Source organism: Cheilinus undulatus, linkage group 7 (genome assembly GCF_018320785.1).
Source record: "Cheilinus undulatus linkage group 7, ASM1832078v1, whole genome shotgun sequence".
Taxonomy (NCBI): Eukaryota; Metazoa; Chordata; class Actinopteri; order Labriformes; family Labridae; genus Cheilinus; species Cheilinus undulatus.
This window is the reverse complement of record NC_054871.1, coordinates 47,435,973-47,458,947: the sequence shown is the minus strand read 5'-3', so window position 1 is coordinate 47,458,947 and position 22,975 is coordinate 47,435,973. Positions and strand designations below refer to the sequence as shown.

Below are 22,975 nucleotides of genomic sequence, written 5' to 3'. Positions count from 1 at the left end.
ACAGACATATCCCAGGCTCTAATGATCCAAAACAAAAAAATCTACCTTGCACATAGTATATTGAAAATAATTCATATTTCCTGTTTTTTCCACCTGAAAACATGGTGCCATCATGACAAAAACCTGGCACTGAGAAGGGTTAAAATCTTTAAAAATTCAAGAATCTTTTATATCAATATTTAGGTCTGATGTAGCTGAAAACATGAGCTCCATGAAAGTAGAATAAAATATAAATGTATAATAAATTTTAATAGCTACCATATGAGGAGCGCGTTTTATGCACTTAGGGTCCCAAGTGTAACAAATATTTGTACGGTCCCGGAGGGTTAATGGTGCCACCTAGTGGACTCAAATGAACTACTCTAACAAGTGGACCTGGTCCTTGCGTCAAGAAGAAGAAGCAGCGCAAAAGTGCCGTCGTACCGGACCTATACAGGCCATCGGCCGGTACCCTCGCTCTCTACCTCTCCCCCATCACAAAGAAAACAACAACTATCTGGCACATCCATACCTGCATGGTGAAAAAGTAACGCCTGGTGTCTTTGCTTCACCAAGGCTTCCATGTCGACAGACAGAATCAAGCTCTTTCCGTGTGCTGCAGCTCTAACGCTGTTGACCAGTCCACCTTGGTCCCAGTGTGGCGGGCTCGTTGTAGCATTCAGACTTCAGCTGGGAATATTCCATCTTTCCCGATGACCCAATGTAGCTATGGCCCACACTTTTTTACCTCATTGCCACTGTTTGATACTTAATATGTGATATGAATTTCCTTCCCCAAGTCGGCTGGCATAACTTCAACAGTGTTGGATTAATTTGTGTTGGGACTTTTGCAGCAAGTTTTTTTAGCCTCTTCCACTTTTGATGACTTAATTTTATACGTTTTTTTATTTTTCAGTTCTGAGTCTCAGGACAGTCTGGCTGCAGGCTGCAGATCTTAGACACCCCCAATACTCCTTGTATTTGCCACAACTTGGGCTCAGTAGGTACAATCGGTCATCCCAAAATCAGATGGTTGCTTCATGCATTCACGTGTCGACCCCTCTTTGTTCCCTTCTTCAGTGGCGTGGTATGGATGTGTAAGAAGAGGAATACCTAATACTGATGGCTAATTCTCCATGCAGTGTGAAAAAAAGCTTTTTCAGATGACTAGGAAAGCACCATACATGCTCAAGTCTATTTAACCATTTACCAGGCAGACTGCTACGGTGAGACGCTGCATCTGTCAGAGCAGAAATACATGCTAAAACTTTATGATGCTAAATCCCTGTGATTGCCTTCCAGGTTGTCTAGATTCTGTCTTAACAGAATGAAAAATCTCTGGTTAAGTCTTCATGAGACATAATACGATCAGGTAAACTGCCAGCCAGGGTCAGGGTTAAGGTAAGGTAAATCTTTTATTTCCATGAAGATTTTGGATCAGTACTTCTGAATTGATTTTAACAAAGTAAAACAGAAATGAAATAAATGTATTCTCCAGTTTATTATTCTCCCCAGAGAAAACCCAACACATGGGATGATAGAAACCTCAAACAATCTGTTTGGGAAGGGGGTCCAAAAGAGACCAATGGGTTTAGTCCTCTGTTGGACTGCCCTTGCAGCAACAACCACAACCTCTTCGAAGCCTTGCAAAGAACCTGGATACTGGGTTCCCGGAAGGATTCTTGAGCGCATCCAAATGAATTTTAAGATGCTTGATGACGACTTCATCCAAAGTTGTTGTGTCGGCTGATAGTGCTGCCTTGAAAGTGTTTTCTTTAGACCCAAGCTCCTTTATGATGTCCTTCAGCAAGGGTCTATTGAATTCCCCCAAGTCTTTTATGTCGCAGACATGTGAAAGGTCGCACTCGGCCAGCGCTCTGTTGGATAGACGCCTGGTGATGGCGGGCCACTGAAGATGTCGCCTGGTTTTCTGTGGGGCTTTAAGATAGAGCCTCATGGTCAGGGAATTCATGAGGTTCTCTGTCTTTGTGATGCACTCCCGGGACAGGGTATCAGCCCACACTGGCCTGGTCTGAGTGTCAGGAGCTGGTGGCTGAACAGGGACATAGGCCGATGCAGGCTCATCCACATCATCTTCAGGTTCTGACGTAGGCTCCTCTCTCACCCATCCCAGTCTTGTAAAGAGCCTGGTAAGAGCACTGGGCTGTGGGGGAATCTTCAGGGCCTCCAAATGTACTTTTAGATGCTTCAGAGCAGCATCATAAAAAGCTGGATCGTCTGCTAAAACAGCCCTGACTGTGTTTGTCTTGGAACCGAGCTCCTTCTTGATGTCTGACCACCAGACCTTGGTAAAATCTCCAACGTCTTTGACTTTGTGGACATCAGAAAAATCACACTTGTCCCGGGCTGTGTTGTTCAGACGCGTCATGATGCGAGCCATATTAAGGCCCCTTCGTTGGTCACGTGGGGTCTGAAAGAAGAGCCTTGTGGCGAGGGAAGTAAGGAGCTTATCGATCCTTTTGACGGTATCCGGAGATAGAGTCTTGGCCGGTACTGTGTTGACTCCATTTGTAACAGTTTTAGAGCCTCTTGCCTGCAAACATGAAGGGCAGGAGCACTTACGCTTTGTTTTGACAGGACTAGACTCAGATGGAACTGGTGTAGCCTCCGTCTTGACTGGACTGGCCTCAACCTTATCTGGTGCAGGTTCTGTCTTGACTGGTCCTGACTCGTCAACAACTGGTCTAGACTCATCCTTGACCGGTTTGGACTTGTCTCCAAGCAGCATAAGCTCTGCCTTGACTGGTCTGGACTCGTCTACAATTGGTGTAGGCTCATCCTTGACCAGTGCAGGCTCTTCTGTTACCAGCATGGACTCCCCATTGACTGATGGACGTTCCTCTGTGACTGGTGACGGCTCATTTGTGACCTTTTTAGGGTCCTCTTTGTCAGTTGCTGTTAGCTTACCTGAATCAGAGGGCCCGTAGCTGTTGTCTTCTGCTGGGGTCAGCACTTCACCAGATCTATCGTCCTTCTCGAGTTTGGAGGGCTGAGAGTCCTCTGTGAGTCCCTCCACAGGGTTGCTGTCCTGTTCTAGGTCTTGTGCCAGTTTTTCCAAAAGATTTCTGACAGCAATGCAGAATCTTTCTTCTTTTCTGGCATCTTCTTCAGCTGAAGTTTCCCTCTCAGTCTGCTTTTCAGCGTGAGGGGAACCAGCAGCGTCTTTTGGGAGGGAGTCTCCCATTTTTAATGTGGCTGGTTCAGCCTTAGTCGCACCAATGATCAAATACTCTTGAAACATTGGCACGACAGATTTCCTAAGGTCTGAAGACAGAGCTGGCATGATATTAATAAAAATATCAGCCAGGATTTCTTCGATGGATGAATCCCAGGCCCCTGTGGCGATCTTGCTCCACTGTGTCGCAGAGAGTTTTCCAAACTGTTGATCAATCAGAGGCCGGAGAGATTCAAAGTGTTTGAGAACGGCGTTCTCCATGTTGAGATCAGAATGTCACAAAAACACCTGTCAAAAAGCTTTCCAAAAATGTAATGTTCGCTAAAATGCTCAGTGCTGAGTAGATCGTACAACTGTACTCGTGTACTCCTGAACTGAAATGTGGAAATTTAGGGCACAAACAGAGATGTGGAAATTTAGGGGATTTCCATGTTTTTATTTGAACTTTGACTTCAGCAGCATTCCGTGCTGCCAACATTCCATTCCAACCCCATTTAAAGTAATCAGTGTTTTCAACCAATCACAGCGAACTCATTACAGACTTTGATTAATCAAAATCAATCCCATATATCAATAATGTTAGAATTGTCCTGTTACAGGTAGACTTACTGGGTGGCCCAGTAACTAGATTAAAAAAACTCATCTTGTCAATGAGATTTTCAAATATGGTGCTTAAATGTAATTACATCTTAACAGAAAGTTTAATCCTCCCACTGCATCAAAAATATGCGATGAAATAAAGGAATTTGGATGTATTAGGTACCCATTTATCCACTTAATTTTTCAAAGTGGATTTTAACGTTTCAAAGTCTATAACATTGAATCTACCAGCGCTTAGCTTTTTAATCAGTACATTTTTTTCTGATGAGATGGGATTTCTTTACACAAATAAAATCAAAAAGCATCTCTGATTTTTTTTTACAAATGTCATTGGAAACATCTAAAGCTGAACTAGCATAAACAAGCCTTGAGAGACCCCTGCTTTGGAGAGTACAGTGTTCTTGACTGCTGAGACATTTATAACTTCTGGTGACGTCACACGCACGGTTACGCCTCCTTGTTTGATTGTATCGCCGACTGTGCAGATGACGCACTGAGCTTCAGTGTGTGAAGATGGCTCCCTTTCCGGACGAGGTGGATGTTTTTACTGGCCCACACTGGCGAATGAAGCAGCTAGTGGGCCTGTATTGCGAGAAGGTGTGTATAAATATATTTCGGTCGCCAGTTTGGACTTTCAGAGAGGAATATTTGACAGTGAATGACGTACAGACGAATGAACGACGGCTAGCATGTCAGCTAGCCTGTAGTTGTAGCATTGAGTCAGACGTAGAACTGTGCTGTAATTGTCACGTCCACATTGCGACCATTTGGGGACTCAGGGGTTTGACTTGTGAGCATTTTAGCATTAATAAAAAGTGTTTACTCAGTCAGAATTTGGAATGTGAGAGTCATGGGTTTCCGCTTATAAAGTTTTAACGATCTATTTTGGCAGTTAAGGGTTGCTAACTGCAATAGCTAGCTTATGAACTGTGAAGATCGTTATGCAACATGTTCTAATTATTACTCCACTTTATCCAAGGCTCTCACAGATCATTTATAGCATTAGAATTTCCAGAGTTTCTTTGCAGATTGCAACATATTGTCAGATCAGCTCAGATGTGACTCTAGATTATGTAAGAAGGGTGTGCTTCAGAGATATGCCGCTATACAGTGACGCTAGCTGTTGTTATGTTAGCAGTCTGAGTTTGCTTTGCTGTCGTGCCACTGCTTTTGTTTGGTGTTATGATTGAAAATTGCACCGAGGAAGTGATTTTGCTGACATTTTTCTTCTGACTTGTAAAAAGACGCAAATGACGTATCAGTCGATGATTAACCATGCTTCCCACTCATCCTCTTTCACTTTACCAATTTTCCATTCATGAATACACATGGATTATGTTTTTCCCAGAGTGGAAATGAAAAGCATCTTGTTCTGCATAGAAAATAATCAAACATTTTCCTAATTTCACACCAGAGTTCTCAAAAGAGAACGATATTGTCATCTGAAAGGGCTAAAACCATGTTAAAAATTGTGCTGCACAGTTTATGTAATTGCAATTGCGATGACAGGCTGTGCAATTGTATAATCACATGAAAGGTTTGCAAAAATGCCTACAGAAAAGGCCTTCAAGTTCACAATAGTTCCACCACTGCAATTTGTAGAAGTACCATGATTTTAAAAAATGATACTTAATATTTGTATGTTTTGATTTGAGAAATACACTCTTCAAATCTATCATTATCTTTTGCATTTTCTTTGACACCCAAGCAAGTAAACTCACATTTATTCATAATTCTTTAATTGCAAATGCAGTATTGTCAAGTATATTTGCAGGCACACATTATTACCAAGTCCTGCAGCAATATACAGCAGTATAGAAAGCAGTATATAGTATAAAAAGGGGGCTTCACTAGGGCTGAATGATTTTGAAAAAGAAACCTAATTATTAGTCTCATTATTTTTGAGTCATATTGCAAATTTGATTTGAATAGTAATGAAAGAAATGATCATTTTAATGTCATTCTCATTTTGATTTCGACAAATGTAGTCAAAAACCAGAGAAGTAGGATTTTATGTAAGCTTCTCAACAAAATCTACACTTGATTGTTTGCTTGATGTGTAGATTATGACATCTGCTGCTAAGAATATTAAAGTGGTATTCTGACACATATTTCAGGATTAGAAAATATTCCACCTACTGTGATTTTAAAAATTCCACTAGGACATATTGTGATTTGATCTAAATTAAAGTCTACATGCTATACATATCCCTGAGTCACATGGTTTGTTTACGTAGGGGTTTTAAGAATAAACATGAAATATGAAATATACATAGAATTAAACACTGTGTGGAATACTGAGTATTGTAACAAGACAAGGCATTAAAGAACAATCGTAAGAGACAATGTTTGAAAAAATAAGAGCAGAATTGATATAAATACTCAAACCATTGTTGTCATGTACTTATGTTATTTAAATTATGTGCTATAAATACAAGGGTATAAGAATAAATAGTTCTAGCAATAGACTTCACATCATTGTAATATTTTAGGTTCACTGGAAGCAGTGTTCATTTTGTTGACTAAAACTATTCGTTGACAGCCATTTTTCCATGACAAAAACTAGACTAAAATAGATCTATGATGACTAAAACTGACAAAAACTAAGTTTAGTTTTCGTCAAGATGTCTAAAACTAGACTAAAATGTAATGTAGTTTTTGTCTGACTAGTCCATGATATTTTTCCACTGTTAGTAATCTGTCTAAATTCTATGCATCTTTAGTTATTCTGTCTCTCTGCTGTAGAAAGCAGGGACCCCAGGTTTAGCAAAATGCAGAGAAAATGCTACCATGATTTGGTACCAGATTTAGGCAAGAGCAAAAATGCTTGGACTAAAAGTAAAGACTAAAATGTGAAGACTTTTTATAGACTAAAACTAGACTAAAATGTTTTGAATTTTCGTCAACTAAAACTAGACTGAAACTAAAAGGATATAAATGACTAAAATATGACTATAATTGAAATGCATTTCATTTAAAGAATAAAACTAAGACTAAAATTAAAAGTAGCTGCCAAAATTAACACTGACTGGAGGGAACCTTTTGATGTATGGGCTGTCATACCAGCTAAATTGTTGCTGAAATTGTCCAGGAAAATGACTTCTAGAAAAGTGTCTGATCCCAGTAATAATGAGGTTCTTTTTCTTTTTTTTTTATTCTCCCACAGCTGTCAAAAACCAACTTCTCCAACAACAATGATTTCCGCTCCTTTCTCCAGTCCTTGTGTGCCACCTTTAAAGAGTTCAAGATGCATGAACAGATCGAGAATGAGTACATCATTGGCCTGTTGGAGCAGCGCTGCTGCACTGTGTACAATGTGCACTCTGACAACAAACTCTCAGAGATGTTGTCCCTCTTTGAGAAAGGCTTGCACAGTGTTAAGGTAAATATTCACACAATAACAGTAGTTTGTCATGCCTCTAGCTAGGCTTAAATTCAAGGGAAAAACATGCGTGGGTCTTGCAGAGCTCAGCTGATGCTCCATGCCAATTGTTGGGTAACAGTCTGTCATTAAAATAACCATTATCTTAGCCATACAAAGATACAGTTTGGAGAGCAATAGCATTGTAATAGTAATAGTTCAAGCAGGATAATTATTTTGCATCTCTTTTTAATGCACATCATGTAAATCACATCCTAATTTCACTGTTGTATGGAGTTACAGCTTGAGATTTTATTCAGCAAGTAAAGGCCCTTATGTGGCAAGAAGTGGGCTGAATTGTTTAATAAGGGCAGGGTTGTTTTTGTGACCTGCTTAACAACAAAGAAAGGTTATTGTTCTCTCTCAGCCCAAAAATGGCCTTTCCAGAATGATGCAGTTGTGTAAATCTTAACTTCCGCTTTGCCCTGTCAGTTTGTCAAACAAAGAAGAACATTTTGTAGCATTGGAATTTCATGCTGCTCACCGAGCCATGAGGAAGATGTTTCTCTAGAATGAAAGCGATGTGAAAGAAGGAAGAATAGTTATTATATGAAGGCTATCAGAGCAGTCATTTCTAATAAACTAGCTGCTGAAAGAAGTGAGTTTCAGCTGTGATTCACTTTCAGTGACTGAACTACTGGACAATTTTATGTTTGATTTTTTTGTGAGGTTGAAGGAATTAACGATTGTCTTGTGTTTTAGAGTGAATATGAGCAGCTTAACTATGCCCAGCAGCTGAAGGAGAGACTGGAAGCTTTCACACAAGACTTTCTGCCGCACATGAAGGAAGAGGAAGAGGTATAAGATGTTCACAGCTGTTTTTGTAGATATAATAATACTTTTGAATTATAATTGCCTTAAAATGGGTAAGACTAAACCCCTTCTATTAACATGGGCATAAAAACAAAGAATATATCGTAGAATACATTAAAACTTGGTGTGTTTCCTTTGAGTTAACTGCATTGGATATAGCTGTGTATAACCAAAGGAGATTCGTTACAGGTGTTTCAGCCTATGCTTATGCAGTACTTCACCTATGAGGAGCTCAAGGACATCAAGAAGCAGGTGATAGCACAGCACTGCAACCAGCAACAATGGGACTGTGCTGCTGAGGTGCTGAAAGGCTTCAGCTTGTGGAGCCAGGCGGAGGAGCTGCAAAAGGCCTTTAAATACTCTGATCACGAGAAGACGGATTATGGTTAGTGAATTTATTTTGAAATATTAAATTCCTCTGAAAAGTAAGCTCAAAATCATATGGGAAGCCTTTTAAATTTATCATATGGGAAGCAAAGCTTGTGCGCATACCAGCCTATAGTGAAGCAATACCTCCTTGTTTACTACTTCTTATTAATGATCTCATGTAGAATAAAGCACTTAAATTAATTTCTTACAAATAGAAGTTCAATAATTTTGGCTTGACCTTGACAAAGAAAATCTACAGGATTCTGATATAAAAAGGAAAAGACAAAGTGTTTTATCCTATAGTTCTTTAGTAACTTCTTAAAAGAGTTTTCAAAGTTATGTTCTTCTAATTATTATTAAATTTGTTTTGATAAGCAAGCTAAGACAATATTTAAGGATATCAGTCTTCTTGTTTGTGATCAGTTTTTATCACTTTTTTGGTCATTATACAAGCATAAGAAGCAATGTTAAAGGAAGCAGATCAAAAACTTACAACATAAATCTTACCAGAAATGTTTAGAACACTCATTGCATAAGACACCTGTACCACTCCTTTCCTCATCGAAAAAAAAAAAAACCCACTATTTGTTCATTGTTGACACTTTTGGTCTTCCTGCTGTGACATGTCAATTATGTAAAAAGACCTGTGTTAAGACAATGAAAGCAGATGGCAGTAGTGAAAGATTGATGTCTTGTTTTCATTTTCAAATTGTTTTTGATGTTTTGTCATCTTCCTCAGAACTTGAGAAGAACCGGAGCTCCTCCACCCACATCTCACAGCTCCCCACAGAGATCATGCTCCGGCTGTTCCACTATCTTGGCCCTGAAGACCTGTGTCACTGTAGTCAGGTGTGCAGCTCGTGGTCTGAGCTGGCCAAGACTGGATCCCTGTGGAGGCACCTGTATCCTGTGCGGTGGGCCCGAGGTAGGCCGTTGATAGCTATTTCATCAATTAAAAAATCATTTAAGTGGATTATTTTATGTAGTGCTGATGAATGTTTCTACCTTAATGCAGGTGATTATTATAGTGGCCCCCCTGGGGATTTGGATCAGGAGCCTGATGAGGAATGGGTGAAGAGTCGTCAGAATGAAGGTCGAGCCTACCAGGAATGGGATGAAGATGCTGATGTTGATGAATCTGGTGAGATATCATCACAATGTTTTGATTTCCTGCAACAACTGTGGCATTTCTGTACTTACCTGGAAGAGGGATAACAGGATTCAGACGGTGGTAAATCCGCTGCCAGACTTGGCCATTATAGCCTGGCCTGGGCTGACCTATGCAGATTCCCCAATTGAAAGAGTATTGACTGTAAGGTATGTCACAGGGTTTTAGGGATGATACCCATACTGATTATTAGTAAACCAATTATGATATTTGGAACAGGTGCACATTAACAATGAGAATGAACCATTTGTAACTTTCAGTAATTTGAATTTCAAATTTCCAACATGCGACAGACAGGATTCAGGAAAATAATCTAACTGCAGTATTTTCCTCCAATATTGTGATTAAGATTTACTACAGTTTTTTTAAGTTCCTCATCTTTTATATTTTTCAGCAAACACAAGCAATAAATCAGATTAACAACGCATTATTGGATAGATTAAGCTTCTTCTTTTTCAGTACATTCAATAATTTATAAAAGATATTTGAATGAAAAAAGTGCAATTTATGGGGGGGGGGGGGGGGTTGATTTGGTGCTTATAACTTAGATTTTGTTGAGTTTAAGAGTTCAGCTAGCTCCATATCATCCTGAGTAAAAAAATGCTTCTTCTGCTTTTTTTGTTTACTGCCTATTCAGATGTGTCGGGCCAAAAGCAGGGCTCTCTGGCAATCAGCACAGCTCAGCGTGAGAAGAGGCTCCTAAATGGGATTATTCAGAACCTGCTGCCGACTGTGGGTGCATCTGTCAAGTCCATTGTTCTGGCTTACAGCTCGACTGTCTCTAGTAAAATGGTAAGCAGAAAAAAATAACATGTTTTTCTTGTGATTGATCATCTGATAACAAACACGGTGTCAAGTCTCAGCTGCCAAACTTTTATACTTTCTAGGTGCGGCAGATCCTCAGTCTCTGCCCAAACATCACTCACCTGGATCTGACCCAGACTGATGTCACAGACTCTGCATTTGACAGGTTAATATTAAAAGTAAATGCTAAATAATAGTAAATTATTGTTGACCCAAACTCCTTGTATAAATTCAAAACTCACCTCCCTTTTTTCTGTCCTCCTTAAAGCTGGTCATCTCTGGGTGCGTGTCTCCCTCTGGAACATCTGGACTTGTCTGGGTGTGAGAAGATTACTGATCACACTCTGAAGAAACTTTCTTTTGGACTGGGGGACTTCACAACTTCCCCCTGTTCTGGCAGACAGTCAGATCGTCGAGCTAAGCTTCTGAAGAGCTCTCCTATGCCCATCACATTCATGGAGGAGAAAGGCCTCCGTCCAGTCGTGCGGAAGCGTCAGGCCCTCATCTTTAAACAGGGAACTGGCCGTTGGGGTGCTGCCTGCACCCCCACACAGGTGTGGGTCCTTGACTCCTCAGACCTGGCTGATATTGAAGATGCCGCAGAGTGGAGCCGTCGTGGTGGAATGCCTCTCCGTGCAGCAGAAAGCTTTGTAGAGACACAGCTCGTGGGAGGCTCATGTTGCTGCAGGAGGAGCAGGAGGCGCGGGCACAGGACTGGCTCAAACACCTCCTATTTGCAACAACAGTTTTCTGTGTCTGGGGAAATATTTTGTGGCCACTCCACCTGCTGCACTAGCGACTTGGCCCTCAGGACATTTACTGGGCCTCAGAGAGAGTCGGGCATGCTCACAAGCAGCACTGCAGAGTTTCGGACTAAATGCCCCTCAGTGGAGGGCCTGCAGTGTGAGAAAAGGACTGACCAGTCAGAGACAAAACGCTCACTGAGGTTTCTCAGCCTCTCTGGATGCTATCAAGTCACAGATTTGGGCTTAAGGTAAACATTATACCTGTTCTCTTTTCTAATTAACCTAAAAAACACCCCCTTAATTGTAGGCATAGTTGCTTATGATGCAATGAGTGTGGTCAAATGTTGCTTTTATGCCCCCATCTGGCTGAAAATACAATATACTTATATCAACCAGTAAATTGGCCATAAATATCAGCCATACATACATGTTTGTGGAGTTTTAGAAGTCTTTGTCCTTGTTTATCCTCTTTCCTTAGACTGTAAAGTGTGCTCTTAGGGCTAATGTTTTAAGGTTTAACTGCATTTATTTCTGTATTAATACTGCAATGGGATGGAATGAATTTGGAAATATCAGATATTGTCAAAAATCCACCATAGTGCATCCTTATGCTATTACACTTCAATCAGTTTTCAACAAAAATGATTGATTATTCACAACTTATGATTATGTTTTTATCCTAAAAGAAAAAGTGAAGTTAAAAGAAGACTTTGGTTGCTTTGGGCTGACACTAGAGAGGAGTGAAGAACCAAAATGTGGGACTGGTGTTGTGTTCCCTCCTTCTGGCTGTAAGCCAGTGATCGCTCTGTGACAGCAGGAGCTGCAGGCAGCTGCCTAGTCAGACTGTCATTTATGTTTTAACAACATTTTAATCGTCACATCTCGAATAATCCTGGGAAAATGTCCATAAATGTCCTTAATCATTATTAAGAAAATTAATAGATGTAAAAGCAAAAGCTTGCTGGGGCAGCTAAACACCTAATCATCCTCATCTCAGAGCCCTCAATTATCATCACCTCCACATATGATAAAAATTAAAAGGTTAAACATCATCCAGGTTGAATAACATATTCTAATCTTTCCAAAACAACAGATAACCCTGGGTTTATTTTGTGAAGAAATACTCACTAGCCAACACTATGATGGTGTTTCACTACTGCATTACAGCAATAAAAAAAACTCTGCAAACTGTTACCAAGAAATTAAATCTGAAGACAAAGATCAAACTCGTAAAATGCGCTAAAACAGTCATGTGAAGCTGTTTTTTTATGACTTTTCTGATCACTGGACAGGATCATTTTTTCCTGTTTGACAAGGAAAAACTACAGATCCTTGAAGCTCCAGTTTTGTTAAATGTTACAGTGTTCTGATGCTGATCCCTGTTCAGAAAAATACCATTTTTTATTTTTACCCTGTTTGATTTGGGCTCCTAAAAACTGTGAAACTGTGCCATTTTCTTATGTTAACCTTTTAAATCTCTAGAGACCCTGTCTTTTTCATTTACCACCATTTATTTTAGAAGGAATGTTTTCACCAAGTGGGGGCAGGACAGGCATCACGAGGGCAGAGTACCCAGAGTGATTGCTTTCATTAGTTGCTTAATACATACAGTCTTCTCTAAAACAGAGAATTCCAAAGAGCAAAAAAAGAGAGGGCTGTAAAATCATGAGCTGTAACAGACAATTAATCAACAACCAATCAGAGATCTCGGGGGAGGGGCTTTAAACTCTGATTGGCTGCTTTGGGTCCGATTAGATGCAACATCCCAGAGGAATGTCTAACCAATGAAAACGAACAAGAAAGGGAATCATATCTTTCACAGTATCGTAAATATTACAATCCTGGCTGTGAACTACAGTGTGTCTTCCTAGCAAGACCAAAACAAAAACTACTTCCATGAGGCTGTGGTGAAACATTTTGGTCTTTTTTTTTAGAAGACATGCTGTAGTTGGCAGCCAGGACATAATTCAGGACACAATATATCTTTCTGTGCTCAAAGTTTCCCATTGCTGACTCAGATTTGAGGCACAAATATTACTCCATATTTTTTAGCTGAGCATAGCTTTATATTAAGCCAGTCACAACTTGTTGTTTTCAAGGCATGAACATATTTCAGCCAGAGGTTGAATGCCTTTTGCTACACCCAACCCAACAACAGGTTATTGTTATTGCTCAGTCATGAGCAGCCCAACCCATACACATTATCTTCTATTAAATGAATACCATACTGTAATGATGGGAACAGTTTACAAACATCAGATCACCTCTACTCAAACTTGTTTTTGTAAACATAGAGCTGCTGGCAGTTAGAGAGGGTGTAGGTCTGTTGTACTCCCTTATTGGCTTTTATCTTTAAAAAACCAAGAGGCTAGCTCATCTCTTTGTTTAGAGCCCTTCTCAAACTGCTCTTTTTGAGAAGGGCTCTAAATTTTGCGTACCTTTTGTTAGAAAGGAGCATTTAGATCTGAGCAGCAGGCTTTGGGACAAACTCATCCCACTCCCAGAGAGACAGGAACTTTCTCTAACCCTGATTATATGTCACTAACACAATAAGTTATCCACATAAATATCATTGGGTATTTTAATTGATATCACTCCACGGCATCAGAAGAAATCAGCAATTTTATGGCATCTCTTTTTTAAACATCATATTGTTTCGATCTGTAGAGGATTTATAAGACATTTCAGTGCTATCTAAACATGGGCAGTTTACAAAGCTGCAAAATTAATCAGAATATAAATGTAAACTTTTTTAAATTATACATCCGTATACTGTTTTAAACTTAGATGTGTTTATGTTTGTATGGGTGACTGCTATGCTGAACAAGTGTTACACATGTTCATTTAGTCAGCATTAGTGCAAACTCACTGTTGGAGGATGTAATAACACACTCACGCTGCACCCAGAGGATCTGGACAGCTTTTAATGTGGCGGACCCTCAACAAGGGCACAGTAACACATGTGAGAACTTTCACTTCCACTCTGTTTGTGCACTTTTGTGGGGGGTTGGCCACTTTTAGTGCTATTGAAAAACCTAGGACTGTTTCATTGGGCTGCAAGTTGATGTCTGAAAAAAGAGGTGGCTAAGGTCCTGAAGTCCTTATTGGACACGGATTGATACCTTTTATTTTAGTCTGTTTTACTTTGAAACTGGGTAGATCTAAATGTTTGATCAATGTTTCAACTAATTTGCCTCCTCTTCTTGTTATCTTTCCCATGATAATACAGTAATTTCACAAGTTCTCTGGAAAATTGGAAAAAAATTGAAAACATAATGATGGGGAAAGAAAGTATGAAATGTGCCAGTTTTGTCCCCTTTCTTTTTTATATCAGATGTTTTGGTCCAATCATGCTTCAAACTGCAACAATTAAATTAACTAAACATGCATTGTTTATATATTTTTTAAAATTTGGGTTGCAATCTGTTTTAAGACAGACTGGTGGACCAGTTGAGAACCTTTGCTTTAGATGGTCAGCAGGGTGCAGATCCCAGAATGGATGCACCTCTGGATAGATGTACACTCTTTGCAAAACATATTCAGAAACTTATTTTTTACAACTTGGAAATTAACTGATAAAACACAAAAATAACAGATATGACATGCACATTTATGTAACCTACCACATCGCTGGATGTATAGTTTGTAAATTATGGTCCAGTTTTAGGTAAAGGTGACCACATAAATGCATAAACATAATGCATTAACTTCATGCTGGGCTAATGAAATTACAAGGATGTGACTTAGCAGTCAGGAAAGAGATGTAGCTGTCTATTGATGGTCTCTTCTGGTTCCAAAAACCTGAGATAGACAACCGTGAAAGTGAACATGTCAAGTGCTGTCATTAACGCTATCATCTTGTGACTTTTGTCTGTATTAAAAGCGTGTTTGTGGAGGATCTCTCTGCTGGTTTCAGCCCGTGTAACAAGCTTGGACTCTGTGTGTTTCAGAGCTCTGTCACAGCGTGGAGGACTTCCTGTCCTGGAGCATCTCAACCTGTCAGGCTGCCTCTTCATCACTGAGGTGGGGCTGCGGGAGCTGGTGTCAGCCTGCCCTTCTCTCAATGATGAGCACTTCTATTACTGCGACAACATCAATGGTAACAATCACAAATCAGAGTGTTCGGGGTCTTTTTTCCCTTTATGCACTAAGTTTCACATGCTAATGATGGAAAGTGCTTTGTTGACAGGCTGTGCTTTTTTATACTGTGTGAAAATACCATTTAAAGAGTTAAGATTTACTGCTATGTGTGTCAGATTTGAAAATACTAACCTCACCAGCAAAGCATGTGTTCCACTGTAAGTAATGGATCCCACTGAGGTGGAAGGTAAGTAGGCATTACTTTAGACTGTAAGATGCCTTCATTTTTCATGTTATTAATCAGATTTTCATAATGTATTTAGGACTGGGAGGGACTGGTAAAGATGGTGTATGCTGAAGATGTCTCTATAGAGAGTGAATAATGGAGAAGTGGACAGAAAGAACCTAGCATAACCTATAGTGCATTCAGAAAGTATTCAGACCCCCTTCCTTTTTTTCAGTTCTGTAATGTTGCAGCCTGATGCTACAGTTTAAAATTTTCACATTTTTATTGTTAATCTACACTCAGTACCCCATCAAGACACAGTGAAGACTGAATTTTAGAAATTGTTACAGATATTTAAAAAGTGAAAAAACCCCCCCAAAACTATAAAACTATAAAACAACTGAGAAATCACTTGACATAAATGTTCAGACCCTTTGCAAAAACACTGTAACTTTAGCTCAGGTTCCTCCCGTTTATCTTTGCTGAGATGTTTCTACACCTTGACTGGAGTCCACCTGTGGTAAATTAAATTGATCAGACATGATTTGGAAAGGCAAAACCCTCTCCATTGAAGGTCTCATAGCTGACAATGCATATCAGAGCAAAAACCAAGCTATGAGGTCAAAGGAACTGCCTGCAGAGCTCAGAGACAGAATTCTTGACCAGCACAGATCTGGGGGGGGCGCTGCAAAAAAAAAAAAAAAAATCTATTGCTCTGACGATTCCCAAGAGCACAGTGGCCTCCGTAATTTTCAAATGTAAGACGTTTGGCACAACCAGGAGTCTTCCAAGATCTGGTTGTTTGGCCAAACTGAGCTATCAGGGGAGAAGGGTCTTAGTAGGAGAGTTAACCAAGAACCTGATGGTCACTCTGACTGAGCTCCAGAGATCATGTGTGGAGATGGGACAGAGCTCCAGAAGGACAACCATCACTGCAGTCCTCCAGTGATCTGGGTTTATGGCAGAGTGGCCAGACGGAGGACACCCCAGGGAGTTGGTTTTTTTTTTGCCAACATCAATGGGCTGTCATGTTTTACACTCTGTCAAGCCAAACTTCTTCCATTTGAGAATAATGGAGGCCACTGTCCTCTTGGGGGAACTTTGGCGTGGCAGTTTTTTTGTAGCCTTCCCCAGATCTGTGCCCTGCAGAATTCCTGTCTCTGAGCTCTGCAGGAAGTTCCTTTGACCTCATGGCTTGTTTTTTGCTCTGATATGCATTGTCAGCTGTGAGGCCTTCTATAGAGATGTGTGCACCTTTCCAAATCATGTCCAGTGAATTCAATTTAAAAATAATTCAAAAGCATGCATATCCCAAAGAGTAAAGTACTGGGTGCTGAACCAAGAGAGGTTACATACACAACAGAAAAATCAAGAAGCAGCTGCAAAGCTTATCTAATAAAGAGCTAAATAGCTAAATAAAGAGCCAAATTTGTGTTGTTTCAAAGTTTTTTAAAGGGTCTGGATACTCATGTCAGTGTGATATCTCAGTTTTTTGTTTTTTTTAATGAAAATATATATACATTTCTTTTTTTTTTCACTCTGTCATTACGGGATACTGAGTGTAGATTAATTAGGGGAAAAAATGAAAAGATTGTAGCATCAGACTGCAAAATAACAAAACTGAAAAAAGTGAATGGAGTCTGAAAACCTTGTGAATGCACAGTATGGGTTTTTTTGGAGTAAAGTTTATGCACCTTTAAAAAAAATGCCCACATTGTTTTGGGAAAAATGGAAGCCAGGAGACAAGCTATGCCAATGTTAACAGCCTGCTTGGTTTGCAAAGCTGTCCCTCACAATAACTTTGTTTATCATGGTAATGCTGATTTTAGTTAGCCTACATCATACAGACTTTTTACAGTCTGTTGTGGTTGTCACTCGTCATCACTGAAGATGAAAAACTTGAGAGGAAATTCATCATTTTTTTGCTCTGTTTTCCTGTGCTAAGATGTACATTCTGGTTGTCTTCTTGCAGTCTTCAATTATGTCATTATCTAGAGATAACAGTGATGGTTTTTCATTGATAAGATAATGTCAAATTTTATTTTCAGAAATGATTTATCTTGGGGAAACCAGTAGGGATGCACGATAATATCAGTCTGATATCGGTATCGGCAGATATTAGCTTAAAAAGGCAAATATCAGTATCGACAGATATTCAAATTTCTCCCGATATTTACATCTGATATTTTGCCCGTGTATTTCAGCATATATCGACTGTAAATTTTGTCCATATATACTAATAAATTAGTGGAGTTTTAGGCTGAACCAGCAGACCTATGTCAGGTGAGGTCTTTTTCTTTATTTATCCTCATTCTTTAAACTTTAATGTGTTTTTAAGGACTAAAAAATGTTTTCTTGGTCATCCTTAAACCTTAAAGTGTCCAAAAGACTAAAATTTCTTGTCTGAAGAACATATTTAAATATCGGTATAGATATCGGTATCAGCTAAAATTAATCTTTAAATATCGGCATATCGGATATCGGCAAAAATCTAATATCGTGCATCCCTAGAAACCAGTGTAGTTATTCCTAGATCACAGTATAATTTTGTTGCATCTTATTCACTGCTGCAGCAGTGGGAACAATTTGGGGGTTCAGTGTGTCGCCTGAGGACTCAAACATGTAACTGCAAGATCTGGAGATTGAACCCGACCCTCAACTGAGAGATAACTGCTGGTCCACAGTTGATGCTGTCCTGTTTTCTAGCTCTTTAGTTGTATTACCAAGCTATGTATGCCTTCTGACACAAATGTTTATCTCCTGCTGTTATTAGAGATTGGGGATGAACAGCAGAAGCTGTGCAGATGCAGATGCTCTCTCTTTGTCTTTTTTAAAACAAAAGGTAAAAGGGGAATATTGGCAAGTTTTCTCCACCAACAAAATACTTGTACAAAACAGTAACAAAATAACGTATTTCTTTAACTCAGATTGAATTATTGAACTAATGTGTTATGCCACAGAGAACGACAGAAAAGTTTAGTTGTCCTCAACTCTTCCTGGTATCACTGAAAGAGAAAATGAACTCTATTTTCAGAAAAAGGAATTAGCTCTCAAATTAAGGGTATCATTATTTTGGTTAAAATGTAAAAATCTATTTTCTGACTATCACAGGTTCCCAGTTGTGTGACCAGTGCCCTAATGCAGTGCTATTGAAACTTATTTTTCCCCAATGCACCTAAAATAATTCATTCTAAATAACCTCTTGGTCAGTTGCTACAGCATTTTTTGTTGTTAATACTGAATTGTGGAAACATACAGGTGCATCTAAAAAAATTGAGATAGTTCTTTTTTCCTTTGATTTACTTAAGAATTTACATAAATTGTAGATTGATCTCATAGAATGTGAAAGATTTCAAGACTTGGTTTTTGCTTTACTGTTTTAATGCTGATGTTTATGGCTTATATCTCAATAAATTTAAGAAATCCACTATCTGAAAAAATAGAATATTGTAAAAAAAAAGAAAAAGAAAAAAGAGGTCCAATTTGCAAATGTTTCCTGAGCCTCCTTCTCTCTTTTTGGTTCAGTGCATTTCTCAAGTGGGCCAAGGAGAAAAACAACTGGACCAACGTCCTTTTTTCATAAACTATATTTAGCATTTAATTTGGAAATCAAGGTCTCAGAGTCTGAAGGAAGATCTGAGAGGCAGAGAAGTCAAGGTGCCTGAGGTCCAGTGTTTTCAGTCTCCACAGTCAGTGATGGTTTAAGGCGCCTTGTCAACTGCTGCTGTTGGTCCACTGGTCTTTATCAAGTCCAGAGTCAACGCTGTCAGATGTCTACCAGGAGATTTTAGAGAACTTCATGCTTCCATCTGCTGAGAAGCTTTATGGAGGTACTGATTTCCTTTTTGCCCACATTGAAGCCAAAACGACAAGAAACTGGGTTTTGGACCGTGGTGTTACTGTGCTTGATTGGCCAGCAAACTGGTCTGACCTGAACGCTGTAGACAGTCTCTGGAAGATGAGAGACACCAGACTCAACAATCCAGAAAAGCTGAAGGCTGCTATCAGAGCAACCCGGGCTTCATAACACCTCAGCAGAGCCACGGATTGATTGGCTCCATGCCACATTGCGTAGATGCAGTAATTTGTATTAAAGAAACCAGTTACTGAGTGGATAAATGAGCATAATTTTCCAGCACGCCATAATTTCTGTGTTCTGGATCCTTTTTTGGACTGATGTTTATTGAAATGCTAAAATTTGGAGATTTAATCATCGAGATTAAAATAAAGTCTTGAAATAATTTACTTTATAGGCGATGAATCTAGAATTTATGGGAATTTAACTGAAGTAAATCACAGGAAAAAATGAACTTTTACTTGACATTCTGTTTATTTGAGATGAAACTTTATGTTGTATGAATTTCCACAGCACACCTAGACTTTCTTCAAGGCGAGTTTTTTGGGAACCAGTGCCCTTATGCATTCAGTTTATCATCTTATTTACTCTGAACTGGACCAGTTAAAAAAAGATAATAATAATGTGATAATAAACTTGGTAGGACAATGTTTGGTGAGTTAAAAGCTGTGCTGAATAGTAGGATACATTCAGTCTTCTTTTAATGGGTACTGCCATGGCCTCTAATAGCTTTAGAAGAATCCAGACTTTGGGTACTTTGGTATTTCCTTCACTTCCACAGCATGTTTTAAAGAAGTCCTGTCTCTTTGAGTTCAGAATCTGACCCCTGTGTGCTGTTTCTCTGCAGGTCCTCATGCGGACACGGCCAGCGGCTGCCAGAACCTGCAGTGTGGTTTCAGGGCCTGCTGTCGCTCCGGAGAGTGATCCTGCCGAGCAGCGCTCTCCTAAAACGTCTCGTCTCCTTTTTATTGCACTTTATCCTGGGAATACCGGTTGCTGTATTTTGTGTCACTTCGAAATGTTTCTAGAAGAAACAATAAATTTTGCTCCTTTATTTCCATTTCACATCAGTTTTAAAGAGGAAATAATCTTTAGAAGAGGCAAAGGGGTGGTGTTGGATTTGAAGTGTCTAAAATAAAAATTCTGGTTGTTTTGGATTTTGAACAATTTAGAATTGACAAAGACCAAGTACTTTGAGTTTGACTAGCATCTTCACAAAAGCTCGCTGAGTTACTCAAGTCTTCTCCCCTGCTTTTTAGTTCATCCATTTATTCTGAGCATAATGTAGGCTGTGATAGTTGCACCAAAATGTTTAAATGACCTGCACATAGACTCACTAAAGATTTCTGTGCTACCCTCCCTTCATGTTCAGTTCACTGCTGACACCCACAGCCACGATTGATCAACTACGACACGAGTCCAGGAGGAGCAGACATAGGAATCCATACATGACGTTTCAGTGTAGTCTTAACCTTTTTGTCAGACTTTGTGATAGCACATGTTCATAACCACCATACAAGCTTTTTCTTCTTTAATTCTTCTTTATGCACTCCATTGTTGTGGGCAGAGAAGCGGACCAATGATCATCTAAGAAGGATTTAGGGATTCAGATTAATAACACTCAGACTGGGAGAAGCCTACTGTGTAGATTTTACGTCATCTTGGCTCATTCTGCTGCAGGGTTTAATTGCGTGTTGAAAATCTTGCATGAGGAGCTCTAATGGAAATGTTCAATTCATAAATGGATCAATAAAAGTATCTTGGAGTTAAAGGCTGTGTTGTGGATCATTCAATGTGGAGAACACTGTAAAGCACTGATCATCAACTGGTGGCTCGAGGGCCATATCAGGCCCCCCAAAGCTTCCTGTCTGGCCCTGAAAAGATAATTAAATTCAGAAAAGGAGAAAAAGATGTTGTCATTTTCAGGGTATCTTGGCTGCTGCTGTTAAATCCACCCCAAAAATGACAAATTGAAATTGTTTTAACCTTTAGGCATCCCTTTAAATGACTACACACATACGTCCCCAGGGGAAATTTTCTGCACCAACTTTAAATGCTAAAACTCACGATTAAGATTATTTTTAAAAACATTTTTATTTTTTGTTTTTAACTTCCAACTCTGATAATAACAGCAAATCTTGAGTCATTGTCATGATTTTTATGTTTTTAACCCTTTAAATGAATTCAATTTTCAATTCAGCAGAATGGAATATTTTCCATATAAAAAAATGTTAAATGGATTTTTTAAATTATTATCAAAGATGGTCATAAGTCATCATTTACCACCAACATCAACTTTTATGCATTTTTACTTTTTGTGCAGTGTCCAGAAATTGTTGGAAATTATGCAAAAAATGTTTTGACCCCTCCTTTATATGGTAATATTCATAATTTATTTATTTTTTAAATTTATTTATTTTTTTTGTAATCACCTCCAGTTGTAATCATGTCATATCAAATCTTTGGTCAGGATTTTTAATAAATAATAATTTAATCAATATAATTAAATTAATTAAATACATTCAGAATGCCTCATTGACAGTAAGTCACTGCTTCATTTTCATACGTGTGAAGAGACAGCCCTCATATCTAACATGCAAAACACAAGTTTATATTCATATCAACACCCACAGACATTTATTATTTCATTTCTTTGTGCCTTTACTTCACAGAGCTATAAAAAAAAATCCCACTGTAAGTGTGTTAAAGTGCCCTACGGATACACGCTTGGCCCAAAAAGGGTAATGGCACCATCTAGCGGTTAGTAGTTAAAATTGCAAGTCTAAGGTTCCCATTCAAAATTGCATCACAGATAACGGCAGTAACAGCGACACATGGTATTGCAAATTTTCAATTATTCACAGGAATTATAATGGGTTTAAATTAGCAAGTTTTGTCCCCAAGATATACGTGAGTATTATTCCTATGCACAATAGCAATGAGGTCAATGTAATGATTTGGCTTGAAAATTAAATAAGCAAAAAATGCACATCTTTATGTTCTGTTGATGCGATTGGCATGAAACTGCACCAATCAGTTATACAATTTCAAAACAGAATGCAAACAATGTGCCTAGGTATACCTAAGGGTTAAAACGAATACACATTTTATTTGTTTACAAAAATTCAGACTGGCAGAAATGTTGCAAAAATGGCCAGATAAAGTGGTGAAGATGAGTTAAAAAGTGGCAAAAATGGGTGACAACTGTCAAAATGGGTTATGGAGTGGCACAGGGGGACAAAAACTGGAAGAAAAATTGTTGAAAAGAGGTTAAATGTTGCAAAATAGGTAAAAGAGCAAGAAATAGGCAGAAGTATCAAAAAATGGGTTGAAAAGGGCAAAATAGATGGAAAGTGGAAATAAAGTTGAAAAGTGGAAGCAATGGCTAACAGTGGCATAAAGGGGATAAAACAGAGGAAAAGTTGTTAAAAATGGCAAAAATTCAATTAGAGATGCAAAAATTGGGTGAAAAAGTACAAAAATGAGTTGAAAGTGGCAAAATTATAGCAAATATAGCCTGGCAAAGCAGTGAAAAGTGGTTTAAAAGTTGCACACAGGGGTAAAAATTGGCAGTAAAGGGGTTAAAGAGTGGCAAAATGGGTGAAAAGTGTCGAATATCGTTTCAGAAGTGTCAGAAATGATCAAGATGGGTTAAGAGTGGCAAAAAATGTTGCAGAAATGACCAAATGAAGTAGTGAAAAGGGGTTAAAAAGTGTC

General features: G+C 38.9%; 1 protein-coding gene across 3 annotated transcripts; it reads left to right on the top strand.

The window, feature by feature from the left end:
- The first annotated feature begins 4,246 nt into the window (after positions 1–4,246).
- fbxl5 (F-box and leucine-rich repeat protein 5) lies at positions 4,247–21,029 on the top strand. 3 transcript variants are annotated; one of them, XM_041791372.1, is made up of 11 exons: positions 4,247–4,372; positions 6,942–7,157; positions 7,899–7,994; positions 8,199–8,394; positions 9,118–9,303; positions 9,394–9,519; positions 10,184–10,338; positions 10,434–10,516; positions 10,619–11,344; positions 15,047–15,195; positions 20,106–21,029. In XM_041791372.1, the coding sequence occupies exons 1-11, from the start codon at positions 4,289–4,291 to the stop codon at positions 20,180–20,182; spliced, it is 2,094 nt and encodes a 697-aa protein (XP_041647306.1). In that variant the 5' UTR covers positions 4,247–4,288; the 3' UTR covers positions 20,183–21,029. The 3 variants fall into 3 exon arrangements, with proteins under 3 accessions (XP_041647306.1, XP_041647305.1, XP_041647308.1); XM_041791371.1 differs by having other exon boundaries at positions 9,118–9,519; XM_041791374.1 differs by lacking the exons at positions 4,247–4,372; positions 6,942–7,157 and adding an exon at positions 7,182–7,794.
- The last annotated feature ends 1,946 nt before the right edge of the window (positions 21,030–22,975 follow it).

Bases quoted from the DNA above. Each gene is read 5' to 3' on its own strand.
- fbxl5 (XM_041791371.1), top strand. From the start codon at position 4,289: ATGGCTCCCTTTCCGGACGAGGTGGATGTTTTTACTGGCCCACACTGG. The intron at 7,158-7,898 runs GTAAATATTCAC...CTTGTGTTTTAG, and splicing joins AAGGCTTGCACAGTGTTAAG to AGTGAATATGAGCAGCTTAA. The intron at 10,517-10,618 runs GTTAATATTAAA...TCCTCCTTAAAG, and splicing joins ACAGACTCTGCATTTGACAG to CTGGTCATCTCTGGGTGCGT.